The sequence below is a fragment of the Lepidothrix coronata genome, unplaced genomic scaffold (genome assembly GCF_001604755.1).
Source record: "Lepidothrix coronata isolate B3197 unplaced genomic scaffold, Lepidothrix_coronata-1.0 Scaffold187, whole genome shotgun sequence".
In the NCBI taxonomy this organism is placed as follows: Eukaryota; Metazoa; Chordata; class Aves; order Passeriformes; family Pipridae; genus Lepidothrix; species Lepidothrix coronata.
In genome coordinates this window covers 1,223,929-1,239,143 of record NW_016690367.1, presented here as the reverse complement: position 1 = coordinate 1,239,143, position 15,215 = coordinate 1,223,929, and the positions used below count along the sequence as shown (strand labels likewise).

The following is a 15,215-nucleotide window of genomic DNA, read 5'->3' as shown; positions in this document are numbered from 1 at the left end:
GACAATCTGACTTTTTTTAGGTTCAGAAAAAAACCAGCAGCTCGGACCCACAGCCCATAATTTCTTGTGGCCTTTCCATCACCCCGACCTGCTGATGAAAACCACCTTCTCCTGTTTGCCTCCTGCACCCAGAGCTGCTCAGCACCTCTTGCCTCCAGAAACACACTCTGAGCATTCCTATTTCCTCCTTTCCCCCCCCCCCCAAATCCTGCAGAAGTGAACTGGCCCTAGGAACAAGATACCCTTTTAGTCCAAAAGCATGAAGGAAAACATCCCTGAGGCACAAAACTATGGCAACCAGAAGCAGCTCATTCCATTGGAGGCTTTGTTAGAAGAAAGTGCCGTTCCAGTGACGCAAAATCAGCTTCACTAATGCCTTGCTGGTGCCCACAGCTCTCCTGTCACTCATCTCTGCATGGCAACTGCTCCAAGACCCCTGCCTGGTTTTATTCCTTGGCTTTATTCCAGCCTTTCAGCTGTCAGGTCCTTTGTGCACACGTTGTGACTCTATAGGTAACATAATGTATGTGTTAGCCTGGGTATCCCTCAAGGAATTGGCAGTGATCTAGGAATGAAAAACCTTCCAGGGCTGTCAGTTGGAAAGGATGCCTGAAAGCACTAATTCTCCTTGGATAAAGGCATTTGTGCTGCTCTTTGCCTACACCTTTGCAATTCCTTCCCAATTAAATCTTAATAAACTCTCAAAACACCAGAGTAGGATTACAGGGGTGTTAAAGCCCAGGGTGCCTGCCAAGTTAAGAGGGTCTCACTGACACAGTGGCCCCTCCTAATCCCCTCTGCAGTGCCCACCACGATCCTCTGGACCTACAGAGAGATTTCTCACGTCCTGCTCAAGTCAGGGCTCCCCCCCCCACCAGCAATGCCTGTGCCAGTATCCAAAGGCATCATGGACACACCATGGCAAGGTGTCACCAGGATTTAGGGGAACAGTTCCCTTTTGGGGGGCTGCACACAACATCCCTGGCCCAGGGGAAGGAGTTTGGGGCAGGATGCTCCAAGCTGATCCCAGGCAATGCCAGCAGCACCGTTACACAAACACCCGGCACTGACCTACTTGCCCAGGATCACCCAAGGTGACTGTTCCCACAAGGAATCCTGTGCCCAGATACCCTCTCCTGGCCCATTTACCAGCAGGACTGAGGGAAAACAAGCTGGTGGAACTATGCTCCAGTGGTAAGTACCAGATTATTAATATTCCAGACAAGTACTTCAATACTAAAATAGGGATTTCTGCTCGCTTTTTATTGCCCTGACAGCACCACATCCCTGTGAGAGAATGCACAGAAGAAAGCAGAAGAAAAGCTCTCAGATGAAGGGGTTTGCAGTGCTCTAAGTCAACATAATAATTTCTAAATTGTTTACTGCAAACATATTCAACTGCAGGCTAAACACAGCGTGTTTTTCTTTATATCCAAGCACCAGCAGCCTGGGAGGTGAAGGGACCTTGGGGAACTAGAAAAGCACAAATCAATTTGGCAGCCCATTTTTCTCAGAGGAAAGGGGGCAAAAGATATTTAGACTGTCCCAACTTATCCCAAAAACCTAAACTCTGATCTGGGATACAAATGACAAAGATGATGAACAGCAAGTGAGATAAAGTTTGGGTTTGTTTGTGGGTTTTTTTTAAATCCTTCCTACCTTTATAAAGCACGACACCCTGGAATTGTAGAACAATAAAAAATAAAGATTCCTAGTACCCAGAGGCTTTTACAACACACTAAATAAGTTGTTATAGCTTACAGCAGGCTTGTTCTGCAGTAAAGCCTGTCATGTAATTCCCTGGCAGCACATTAGGCCCCTATTAAATCGTGTTTGTGGTGATTTTTCGAGAGGAGCAGAAGGGAGACGGGAGAGAGGAGAAGCAGAACCAAACCCCACAAGTACTTACATCCACAGCACACTCAAAAATGGTGTCATCCAGCAAGACCACTTTGCAGTACATGTTTCTGTGTCTTTTCACTGCTTTCTGGGCAGCTTTCAAATCCTTGTCTGCTTTGGTCTCCGGAGTCTCTGGTTTAGGCTCCGGCTTGGCACACTCTTCCTTGGCTTCTCCTTCTTCCTTGTCCTCAGGGTCTTTGCCCTCTGGCTCCTGCTCGTCCCTCCTCTCCTCCTGTGCAGGCTGAAACCCCCCCCAAGACCCCAATTTAGAGGTGTCAAACAAGCAAACAAAGCATCACACTAAATAAGCACTGCAGGGCTGGGGCCTCACCCAAAATTCATTATCTGACTTCAACCTGCAACCGAGGACCTGGAGCAGCAGCTGGGGTGAGCAAGGGAATGATATTAATTTTTAAAGCCCTTCCAAGTCATTTTCAAGTCTTCATTTAATAAAGGATGTAATAAAAAAGAAATAAGGGTTGATTAGAAAAATCAAGGCAGATTATATCCTGCAAATCTTCGTGGTGTTAATGACAGCACCTTTTGGACTGGGAAGGTTTTTGCCTCCCAGGAAAGATACTCAGTGCTCCCAGTACCAACCTGGGCCATGGGCTCTGCTCCAGTGCACCCACCCTCTACATGGCAAGGGGAATGGTTTTAAACTGAAAGAGGAGAGATTTAGATGGGATATTGGGGAGAAATCCTTCTCTGTGAGGGTGGGGAGCCCCTGGCACAGGTTGCCCAGAGAAGCTGTGGCTGCCCCATCCCTGGAATTGTTCAAGGCCAGGTTGGACAGGGCTTGAAGCAACCTGGGCTAGTGGAAGGTGTCCCTGCCCATTCCAACCCAAACCACTCCATGACTCTGTGGCAGCAGTGGCACTAAAAGGGGTGGTCAGGGCTAGGATTTCACAGCCATCTGAGCTGACCAAGCAGCTCTCTGCCACCAAAAAGGGAAGGCAGCCCTCACACCACTGTCCCTCTGCCTACAGAAGCACTTTGTGAGCCAGTTTAATCCACTGAAATAGCAGAAAGAGATGCAGTTTGGGGGCAGGAGGAGGAAGGAAGCCTTTTTTTTTTTTTCCCTCTGCCATTTCAGCAGGTTAACCGAGTTCACGGGAGGCTCTGACGAGCACTGGAAGGGCTGGATGCAGCAGGAGCACAGCTGCAGCAGGGGAAGAGCAAAACCTTGTCTGTTCAAGCCATCACATCTCATGAAATCACACCCAGGCACAAGTGCACGGAGGTATTTAAAAACTAAATAATGTCCACAAGCTGCTGACTTCTGTTCCAGCAGAACTGGGACAATCGGGAGCAGGGAATCAGTCAAAGCTCCTAATGCCCGTCGGTCAGCATTTATCAAACTGCAGCACCTCACAACTGCTGTCACAGCAGAAATATCTGCAGAGTGTCACAGTTCAGAAAGCCACTGACTGGGATCTAAAATAAGAACTGGGGGGAAAAAAAAAGGCACAAACGCTCCGTCTGAAGCGAACGGCCCGTGAAGGAAGGTTGGGGTGAACGCTCACGTGTGCTCAGAAGCACTAAATCAAAGTTAAACTGAGGAAGAAATCATGTATTTAGAATCCCAGAATGGGTTGGGCTGGGAGGAACCTTAAAGATCATCCAGTCCTACCCCCTGCCATAGGCAGGGACGCCTTCCACTAGACCAGGTTGCTCCAAGCTCTGTCCAGTCTGACTTTAAACACTTCCAGCGATGAATCGCTCTTGAAAATACAACTTCTGGGCTGAAATTGCAAGAAAATTTCCAGCTCCTTCCCATCCTGCTATTCCCAACCCTCAGAGGTACAGAACATGAGCAGAGACCATCCCCTGGTTTTCACAGGCTCAGAAATTTGGGAAAAGAAAGAAAAATGTGTTACCTACCTTCTCTACAGCTTTGTAATTTAAAGGAGGTGGATTTACAGTTACTGCCTACTGGCAATGCTGGAACTTGTATTGCTCTGAATTCCAGTGTTTGTGGGTACCTGACAGTGCTCTGGAGCCACTCAGAACGAAGGCAGTGGGTAAGAAATCCAAATTTCACCCTGCACGTTCTGTGACTCCAGCAACACATCCAGGTTCGCTGGGTTGCAAGAAATCCCCAGCTGAGGAAAAAGGACACCCTTCTCCAAGTCTAGGCACAAGTAACAGCAGAGCTGCCATCACCCAAGGAGTAAGAAAGGGCACCCAATACCCCCAAACCAACAACCAGCTGCAGCCCTGTGAATGTTCCCTGTGGCTGTGTCTGCCTCAATTTCTACTTTAAGCTTTAAAACTTCACATATTTTGCACAAAAAATGACCCTGGCTGGGAAGAGCAGACACCAGACAGCTACCAGGAGCTGGGCTCAGCCCACGAGCCTGCAGAAATCCCTGTCTACATGATGCATAAGCAGAAAATGTTTGTATTTGGCAGGCTCAGCACCAGCCCAGACTGAGCAGATGACCAAGTCCTGAAATGCTGCGCTTGCGCTCCTTGAAGCTGAAGAAACCCTTCCCTAAATCCAAGTCCTCCACCTCAGGCCACTGACCTGCCCTTATCCTGCTCACACCAAGGAGATCCCAACTGGTTTTGGACCCTCTGAATGTGAACCCTGGTTCTGAGGTGACCTCAGCAGAGCAAGGACTCGTCACAGGGCATTTGAAGTTATGCTGGGAAGCGCTGAGCACAATTCCCAGAGCAGGTACTTGGCAGGACACGGTGATGCAGGGAGAAGAGTGGGAAGTACACGATGCAACACAGGGAGCTGACACCTCACCAGCTTTTCTGGTCAAGCTCACCAGCCTGGGATATGAAGGTTTTGGCTACAAAGACACATTTTTAGGACAGCAGGGAGCCCATCCCACAGGATGGGGTGGTTTTTTACCTGTGTTTCTGCACTGCTCAAGGAATGGAGATCCAGTGACGGGTCGGTTTTGAGCTCGGGCTCAGGAGCTGCGATCGGCGCTTTCACCAGGATGTCTTCATCGGGGCTGGCTCCTAATCCTGCGCCTTTCTGGTCACCTCCTGCCTCTTTAGGAGCATCAGTGTCTTTTTCCTCTTCAGACACCTGAGACTTGGGCCTCCTGAGGAAGGAGGAGAAGAGGCGGGACAGGCCCCGGCCCTCGGAGGTGCGACGTTCCTTCTTGCTCTGCTCCTCGTGCGTGGGGGTGTCTCCGTTGGAGGCCTTCTGCTTCTGCCCCTGCCCCTCTGACGTAGGCTGAGCCCCTTCCTCCAGAGAAGCCTCCTGCTTCTGTGCTTCAGCAGCTCCTTCCTCCTCCTTGGCTTGCTGCTGGTCCGAGCTGTCGGCGTCCGCCGCTGGGCTCTTCTCTGTTGTCATGGTGGTGCTGTAAGAGAGGAGCAGGAGGGCTCAATCCAGAGGTGGTTTCCAACATTCAAGCCTGGTTGAGCTGCTCAAGCCAAGCCACGAGCACAGACACGCCACGTTCACCAGTCACACCAGCCTGCCACAGAATCACAGAACGTTCTGAGCTGGAAGGGACCCACAAGGATCGAGTCCAACTCTTCAGTGAATGACCTGTATGAGGACTGAACCCCTGCCAACTCCAGCCTACAGAGGCACTGAGAGCAAAACCACTCCTTTTGCTATGGTTTGCTTTGATAGAAACATCTCTATTGATGTTTGCCCCCCGCCCTTTGGACAACGCTGAGAGAGTTGGGGCTGTTCAGCCTGGAGAAGAAAAGGCTCTGGAGAGACCTTGAAGCCCCTTCCAGTGCCTAAAGAGGCTCCAAGAGTGCTGGAGAGGGACTTGGGACAAGGGCTGGAGGGACAGGGCAAGGGGGAATGGCTTCCCACTGACACAAGGCAAGGCTGGATGGGATATAATTCCTCCCTGAGAAGGTGGGGAGGCCCTGGCACAGGTTGCCCAGAGAAGCTGTGGCTGCCCCATCCCTGGAAGTGTCCAAGGCCAGGTGGGATGGGGCTTGGAGCCACCTGGGCTAGTGGAAGGTGTCCCTGCCCATGGCAGGGGGGTGGAACAAGATGGGCTTTAAGGTCCCTTCCAACCCAAACCAGTCTGAGATTCTGTGATCTAAACACACCACATCACACCACACTGATGGGGACAGGACTCACTGCTGTTGATCAACTATGTTGATCTGCACAAGACCAGTCCAGTGGAGCAGAGCAGGCTTTGGGATTCATGGAATCTTTGGATTGCACACAGCAAAAACGTAGAACGAAAAGGTTTCCAAACAACACCCCATAAATGCAGAGCAGATTTCCTCAGAGCCTGTGCTATTAAACTGATGCAATGTTTATTTCAACTTTAGCCTGGGCTGTTGACACAAAAAGATGGAAATCACATGAGAAGAATATCTATTTAAGGTATAAAGAGGACCCAAAATAATCATGCTTTAGAGGGGATAGAACTAATCTTTGTGCGTTGCATCACATGTATCTGCAGCAATAAATTGCCACTGCTTACACTGAGCAAATAGCATATAATCCAATATGCCCCAATCCCCAGCCCGAGCCTCGGCGCACAAACATTCGCTCCAAATACAGACCCAAAATTAGGAAATGTTTCAAGATGTCACCCTCCCACGTATTATTGCATTCATCAGTTCTAATTTAACTCATGCTGATTGCCAAAAGAACCAGAGTGCTGGAAGAAGAAAAGCCCCCCCAGCTCTCCAAAGGACTCTTCCCTTGCATTTAATGCAAACACTTGATATTATTCCTAATGCTGTGGTTAAACCAGGGCAGCATCAGAGACCTTCCCTGAGTTTGTTCCTCCAGCAACGCAAATTTCCTGAGGTTACAAGGTTTGGATTGAGGTTTTGGTGATTTTATTTCTTTTCAGGGAGGGCTTTTGGAAAAGCAGGGATGGAACCCACTGGGTCTGTGCTTCCATTGGAGAAGTGTCAGATCTAGAACAGGCTCTCTGGATCCTTTGAAACTGTGTCAGGGGAGGGTCAGGTGGGACCTCAGGAAAGGATTTTTCCCCCAGAGGGTGACTGGGCACTGCCCAGGCTCCCCAGGGCAGTGGGCACAGCCCCAAGGCTGCCAGAGCTCCAGGAGGGTTTGGACAACACTCTGAGGGACAGGGTGGGGTTGTTGGGGTGTTCTGGGCAGGGCCAGGGGTTGGACTGGATGATCCTTGGGCGTCCCTTCCAACTCAGAACACTACTATGCTATGAAACCTCTTCACTTCTCCCACAATCCACTGCCAGGGATGCTGCTGGCCCTGCTAGCAACACTCTGCAGAGTCCCTCCAGCCACCATGCTGCCAATTCCTACTCTCAACAGCTCTCCAAAAACTCCCGGAGATGCCACAAGGCAGTGGAAGGGGCAAGGACTATCAAAAACCCATCACTCCAAGCCCACAACACAAGACAGACTCGCCACGGTCAACTCCCAGGGCAAAGCTCCCAATGTCCTGGCACACGCGGATCGGGATGGATGCTCTGCAAGCCTGTCCCACCAGGATCACATGCCGACAGCGAGCTCCCTCTGGCACCAGCTGCCAGAGCAGCCTGCTTTGTAGTTGCTTCCCACTGTGTTTGTTTTGAATAAACACATTTGTAGGAATCGTTATCAGAACACACAACGTCGGTCGGGAGTCGCTCCTCAGACTAGAAAGGCAGAACCAGGGCTTTGGAGATGAGGATGGTGGGGAGGGCACAGCTGAGGAGCAGCTCTTATCAGCCACAGGAAACCAGAGGGACGGTCCACAAAGGAACATTTCCTCTGGATGTACGTTTCTCTCCTCAAATTCTGGAACAAGGATTGTTTACTTGTTTACATTTCAAAGCCGCAGTCCCGGACCTTTCTCGATGTAGGAAGGTGGGTCTCGCTGGCAATGAGAAAAAACATCTCCTTGTCTTAAACATCTCTTTTGTCTTTCCTCCATCCCTTGGGATTCCAGGCTGCAGCTCAGCCAGATCCCCTCGGCAGGGCTGGGGATGCGGAGATGGGCACGTAGGAGCCCTGCCCTTCCCAATAAACATTTCATAGCTGCCAGCACCAATAACTCACTGGGTGCAGCAAACATCCTGCTGCAAGACTTGAGCGAGCTGCTCCGACCCAGGCTCACGCCCGGATCCCTCCCCTGCGAGTTTTATGCTCAGAAATGGTTTTCCCTACGCTCCCCGTCAAAAGCAAAGAGATCAGTAAGCAAATAACATAACTGAGAGGCTGCCCAGGGCAAAGGGGGGAAAGGAGATGGTCTTTAAGGTGCCTTCCAAGCCAAACCAGGCTGTGATTCTGTGATTTTCCAAGACAAAAAGCACCTTGGCTGCACTTGTTTTGTTTCCATGCCAGCCCACAGCAGAGCTGACACGAAGAGCAAAGTTCCCACTCCACTGCTCCTCAACCCATTCTCTGGAGAAAGCACAACCCACAGCCAAACCACGAGCAGGTTTCTATTTAAACTCAATTTTTCTTCCTTCACTATCTCACAGGGCAGTTCTGCCGAGCCTGCAGGTGCCTCGGGAGCTCCCTGGATGCTGGAGGAGGATGCTCTGCTCTTGTAGGAGCACTCAAGTGATGCTGCTCACCTCCGGCTCTGAGCTGCCACGCTTGTAAATACTGCATTTGGGGGTTTTCTTTGGTACAGGCTGAAGGTTTGATGCCAGACAGCCTGTAAAAAGCAGGCTCTTCACAAGTCTGGTGTAGAGAAGGTGTTTGATGCTACAGAAATAAGGAAACCACCACAAAACTCAAGATATGATCCCAGAGAGAGATTTCAGAGTTGAAAATCTCACCAGAAAATATGTATTTATATTTAAACATTTTTAAGTTTAAGAACATCCTCCAGACAAGAAAGCTTTGGCAACAGGAAGCAACCTGAAGAAAAGGGAGTTAAATACTCCCAGAGAAGCAAAAAGGCTTTGCCCCACTGGGGACACTTCCAACCACAGGTTGACCTTCCACCAACCACATCCCCTTCACCTGCCAGAGGAGGATCTGGACCTCCTGGGAATGCTGGAAGAGGTTTTAGCAAAACATCTGCTCTCAAAAGAAACAGGAATGTTGAGATACTTGTCTGTCACCCTCTCCTACCTGTCAGCTCCTCCAGTGTCTCTTATTTAGGCACACAAATAAGTGTAGTGACCATACCTGAAGAAGGGCAAAGTTAATTAGAAATTAGGAATAAATAGTTCCCTGTGAGGGTGGGGAGGCCCTGGCACAGGTTGCCCAGAGAAGCTGTGGCTGCCCCTGGAATCCCTGGAAGTGTCCAAGGCCAGGTTGGACAGGGCTTGGAGCAACCTGGGATAGTGGGAGGTGTCCTGGTGGAAGGAGAGGGTCTTTAAGGTCCCTTCCAACCCAAACCAGTCTGTGATTCTGTGATAGAAAATCTAACTTATCCCTGCTTCCAAGCCTGGAAAAATGATTTATGGCTCATGCCATAGCTTACTTAATTCCCAGTGGTTTAGTCTTTCAGAGAGAGAAGAAAAAGGACTGTCCACGGGGAAGGTTCAGTTCTTGGAAACCCAAACTGTCTCACAGCGATGCCCAACACCAGATAAGGGTGATCACAGTGCTGGGACAAATTGTCTTGACCTTCCTACCCAAAACCGTGTGGCTTCTCAGAATGCTGCTGCTCCAGCAAGAGCTGGAGACAATGATAAGAGAAAAATTTCTGCTAAAAATAGGCAAAAATCAAATAGTTTCAGCAACAGCGTGGTGGGTTTTGGGGTTTTTTTTTAAATGCGTTCCTTCCCATTTCATAATGTGTGTGAAAAGCACACAACTCACCAGAGAAACTACGCAGAACATCGCTCAAAATAGACAGCACAGCCTGAAAATTCGCTTTAGTCAAGACCTGGTGCACGTGAGACAAACCTGAGGGTGGGAGGGGAGGAAACTGCAGCCGCCCCCGGCAGGACTCACCCCACGCATGTGTGAGTTACGTGTCCTACACAGGATTTTTACTACAGTTAAAAAAACATTCCAAGGCCAGGCTGGAAGGGGCTTGGAGCAACCTGGGCTAGTGGAAGGTGTCCCTGCCCACGGCAGGGGGGTGGGATGAGGTGGGCTTTAAGGTCCTTTCCAATCCAAACCGTTCTGGGATTCTATGACCACAGCAGAAAGCTGTTTGTTAGGGGAAGTTTAAATAAAACAAGAAATTCAAATGCAATAAAATAAGCCCCTCGATAAGGAATTCAAACAACCTTAATACACTCTGAAGCACCAGAACCGTTTGGAATTTATTTAATATATTTTATTAGAGGAATAATTAGTGTTGACATTTATAACCCCTGTCAGAATTAACGTGCACGATCTTCCTGTGCTGGTACTTTGGGCCCTGAACAAAAGAGATGCTGTCACTCAGCCTGACCTGGAGGGTAATAGGAGACTCCAGGAGCCTCATTGAACAGGGGAAAAATAAACCACCCAACACAACACAGATGGCACATTACAACTGCCCGGATTTAATTCTCACCAGAGCAGCCCTGGTAATCTACTGCACGTCGGCAGCCCCGTGCCCCTCTCCCATCTCCTGCTCTCATACAGCTTTCCTATTTAAATGAGGGCAAAAATAGTAGCTCACCATCTGCTGAAAGCAAATCATTTATGTCAAATTGAAGACTGGGCTTATAAAATGACCTGACTAAATGGAGCAGTAAGTGCATTACAACCGAAGGGAGCTGAGAGCTCCTCCCCCTGTATCCTCAAAAATCCTCCTGGATGCTGCAGAATATGGAAATTCATGGGCTTTGCTCATTGGAGAAGTGCTGAAATTTAAATGAAAACATGTACTTGTCACTGGAGCCTTGTCTGCTGCGATGGGTTTGGAAAGGCTGCCCCATGTGGGACCTGCTAGGAAAACTCACTTGATCTGGGAGCAGTTGGACTCAGAACAGAGCCATGGGGAAGGCACGTGGGCTGGGCTGCCAGGAAAATAAAGCTCATGGACTATCCCATCATATTCCAACACAGGAGTTTGTTAAAAAGACTAAGAAAACCACCAGTTTAATACGAGTGTTGTTCCCTATTCCATAGAGAGCAGCTACTCTTGGGGCTCCCTTCCCCTCTTCAGCAGAGGTGAGAGCAAAAACAAGGTTTGGTCTCAAACACATAGTGCCAGATGGACCTTCCTCTGCAAAACCAAGTCTGCAAATGCCCTGACCACACCAAACCCCCCAAGAGGACACAGGGGGCTCAGCCTGGCAGGCAGCAGCCGCTCCAAAAACCCTCCTTAGGCAGAGGAGAGGTATCTGCAGGGAGGGAGGGATCCATCCAGACCCATCCCCACCCCACAGGCAGCTCAGCACCTGCGTGGTACAGATAATATCCCAGGGGTTGGTCCCTCCACCAGCCTCCCACAGGGGCAGGGAGCACAGAAACACGGCAGGGGCCAAAAATCTGTGCAGGGAAAAGCAGCGGGAACGGTGCTCAGAGCACCAGGAGCGAGCAGTGCTGCATCCCAGGGGGGCACATCCAAGGATGGGCTCTGCCTCAGCAGGTCACTCCACCACGAGGAAGCAAATCCAAGGATGGGCTCTGCCTCAGCAGGTCACTCCATCACAAGGAAGCAAATCCAAGGATGGGCTCTGCCTCAGCAGGTCACTCCATCACGAGGAAGCAAATCCAAGGATGGGCTCCATCCCACAGGTCGCTCCATCACAGCCACTCCAAACTCTGTGTGCAAGGAATACCCACAGTGGGGATGACACCAAAGCAGAGATGACAATGCCACCAGGGCTCTCCCACAGCAGCACACCCCTTGCTAAAGCAACAGTTCAACACAAAATTAGCAATAGATCTCCATCAGCTGAACAGGAGGATTTTTTCCATGAATTATTCATAGGGAGTTGTGTTTTTTTTTTTCCCCTGCCTGAACACAGATGTGTTTACTTACACTGTGCCTCATTTACACTCAAGGTTTAACATAACAGGGCTCATTTTCTTCCCTTACAGTTTTCCAAGCACAGGGGTAAAGCGTTTCTTTTTTTTTTTTTTGCTTTTGTTATTCTCCCTTCAGTTGTTTCCAAACCAAAGCTATAATTAGAAGCCAAGAGGGACTTGCACACTCCTTTGATAAAGAGCTGCCTGCTAGATAAATACCACCCCTGCACACACACACACACACACACACACAGGCACCTGCCAGGACGTTCCGCTGCTGCACCGAGAGCCAGAGGGATGTTTGATGCTAAAAGCTCTTAACAGGTTTCACCACCGACTGCTCCAGCTCACACACAAGGGCTGTTCCTCCCCTGTGGGCCGGGGACATCGTGTTTAACCACTTCATTTGTTACTGCATGGCTGCAAAGTGACTTGCATTCACCCCAGTGCCTCAAACGCATCCGCCGCGCCCCAGTACGACACCCCAAATTCATTAAAAATAATCATAATCACACAGTTATTTGGATGTGATGAGCTGAGAAATGCACAGTATTTAAACCATCTAAGGGAACCACTCACAAGAAGGACTGGCGTGGCCAGAGCCACATTAGGCTCATCCTCCACCCAGCCTAGGTGAAAGCTGGCTGAAAGCATCCCCCACCCCAGCTTTAAACTGGGCTTAACTGCTTCAAAATTCCCACTGAATATCATGGAATCATAGAATAGTTTGGGTTATCCAGTTCCATGTCCCTGTCATGGGCAGGGACACCTTCCACTAGCCCAGGTTGCTCCAGCCTGGCCTTGGACACTTCCAGGGATCCAGGGGCAGCCACAGCTTCTCTGGGCAACCTGGGCCAGGGCCTCCCCACCCTCACAGGGAACAATTCCTCCCCAGTATCCCATCTAATCCTGTCCTCTGGCAGTGGGAAGCCATTCCCTTTGTCCTGTCCCTCCATCCCTTGTCCCAAGTCCCTCTCCAGCTCCCCTGGAACCCCTTTAGGCCCTGGAAATGGCTCTCAGGTCTCCCTGGAGCCTTCTCTTCTCCAGGTGAACCCCCCCAGCTCTCCCAGTCTGTCAGGGACACTTAAACAAGTTAGCACTACACTACCCTAAGCTGATTTTCAGACCTTTTCTCCTGTAAATCAGCCACTGATCCTCCTCCTCCGAACACCAACACTCCAAAATATTCAATGCAAATTCTCCCCAGCAAGAGCCTGCAGGGAGGGAAACCCCAGGACACACTGCCTAACCCTGTGCTGCCAGGGTCTGCCCAGGGGCATAGCAATGTGGTTTTGTTGCTGTTTTAATGAGTTTTAAGGAGTTGCACCAGATGCCAGGCTGAGCTAATTTACGTGGTTTGCTCTTCTGTGCTCACTGCAACCATCAAACAGTGGAGACAAGGGGACTAAAATTACCTTTACAGTAATTATCAGCCTGAACATTGCACTTTAAAGTTTAATGACCCCCACCTAGGAGTGCAGGAAGGCACTGGCCAGCTGCAGATTATCCACAAAATCCCTCAATTCCTGGTTTTCTGGACAAGCCCCAGGTGCTTACACCTCCAGATCAAAATGGGGATGGAAAAGCCAGAGACCTTCTCAGCATCCACCAGCCTGGAACAACCCAGATCCAGCACAGCTGCAGCCTCTGGAAACACAGCTGGGGCAGCAAAAGCTCCAAAGAGCCCAGGAATAATGAGTCAGCAAGCAGGGAGGGTTTTGTGAGGCTGAGTTTCACTGGGTGGGTACAAACCACGGCAGGTATCAGCACTCAGCAGCCTGTGCTGCTCCCGGGCTGGGGGAAGGCTTTGTTTCAGGAAGGGCCACCCTTTTCTGAAGTCTCCTCTTCTTTCAGGGCTCAGTATCACGTGCAACACACAGAGAAGGAGAAATCCATCCCCAACACAAACCTCGAGCTGTAAATTCCCAGTATCACAGACAGAACCCAACCTTCAACCATTTGAAAACTCACAAGACCAGGCAGCTTGGCTTTAGAGCCCACCAAGAGCTAACTGAAGTCCCCAGCAAAACCAGCGGAGCCTGTGGAAGCACAGGGCCCACCAGGCCTTTCCCAGCTGGCTGCAGCAATGGGAAGTGCAAACTGGGATGCTGCTGACCTTGCCTCAGACTGGGAACAGCAAAGCATCTTCTCTGGGCACCGTGTACAGGAGGGAGGGAGGGAGACAGCTCCTCCAGAAAGCTCCCCTCTTTTTTTTTTCCCCTTTTAAATAGTGCAGGTGATGAGTTAATTCCAAACTCTGCATCATTCCCAGAAAATCATCCCATGGTGCTTCTGCCTGTGCCCAAGGAGAGCATGCAAATATCCATTTAATCCTGGTTCCATGTTCCCAACAGGGATGGTCCACAGGCAGCAAACCAGTCACTCAGCTGTTTGCCCAAACACAGGAGTCAGAAGCTGTTTGTAAAGCCTCGAGGTACTGACTCTTTGACTGGGACAAACTCCAGTGCCACCAGGGCCCCAGAAGGACGTTGCCCCAGTGAATGCAGGGCCACGTACCACGAAAGGGCACTGTGTGTCCCAGGCATGCACTTGGACACCTCACACCACCTCCACAGGGATGGTTTTCTGCCCACTTTTCCTGCTCGTGATGCTCAGTGACCCCAAAGTCACCCTTCCCCTTGGGGTGGCTCTGCGAGCTGGGGAGCAAAGGAGAAGACGGTTCCTGGAAAATCCCAGCGGGTTTTGCAATGCCTCCCACACAGAGGATGTTCCCCAGCAGCCCTTCAGGGATCCTGAACTGCAGTGACACCCTCCCGGAGTCAAATGAGCAATGGGAGATCAGTGTCAGGATTAGAGAGACATCCTCAGCAGTCCCCATCCCAGGACAAACTCATTCTCTTGGCACAGCCAGGGAGAAGCCCTCAGTGAGCACAGCTCCCTAATATTTCCGTCACACAACGTTCACTGTCCCAGATTTGGTACAATTTGGCCCGTTTCACACACTCAAGAGCACCTCGGGGATGCCTGAAGGTTCTGCCCTGCTTTCAGCACCTCACACACATCTCTCCTCTGCTTCTACACAAGATCCCACAGCACCATCCCAAAACAGCCAAGAGCCGGTGATGGCACTGAGTGGGGAGACACCAAACCACCACTGGGTGACACGACTGTCACCCCCCAGAGGCTGCACCCCAGGGGATAAAAACCCTCCCATCCCCAACAGGAACCAAACTGGAGGAAGTGTGGAGCAGCAATTAAATATGTTCTGTGCTCAGCAGTCAACTACAGACACACGGCAGAACAGGTCAGTCCTGTCACCTCCCGGAGCTGCTCTTTTCAGCAGCAGAATCCCCCACTCAAAACTCCCCCTCCAGCAGTTTCCACCACTTCTGTCTGTTTGTTTTTTCCACCCAGCAGTGAAATCAGGCAGCTTTAGTTTTTAATCCCCTTAATTAGGGGTGTGCAGCAGCCTTCATTCCTTAATTACATCCATTGACACATCTGATGCAACACATTTACAAACAACCATTTTCACTGGAGATGGCTTTGAATCAAAATT

At 50.2% G+C, this 15,215-nt stretch overlaps 1 protein-coding gene across 28 annotated transcripts in view; it reads right to left on the bottom strand.

Annotated features, from left to right (window-relative positions):
• EPB41 (erythrocyte membrane protein band 4.1) overlaps positions 1 to 15,215 on the bottom strand; it is an 88,034-nt gene that overhangs the window by 46,493 nt on the left and 26,326 nt on the right. For 27 of the 28 annotated variants that reach the window (XM_017831027.1, XM_017831029.1, XM_017831012.1 and 24 more), the window contains exons 2-3: positions 4,766 to 5,225; positions 1,910 to 2,140 (exon numbers count right to left, since the gene is read on the bottom strand). In XM_017831027.1, coding sequence (XP_017686516.1) covers positions 1,910 to 2,140; positions 4,766 to 5,218 — 684 coding nt within the window. In that variant the 5' untranslated portion in view covers positions 5,219 to 5,225. The remainder of the gene's footprint in view (positions 1 to 1,909; positions 2,141 to 4,765; positions 5,226 to 15,215) is intronic. The other variant, XM_017831018.1, reaches the window with a different exon arrangement.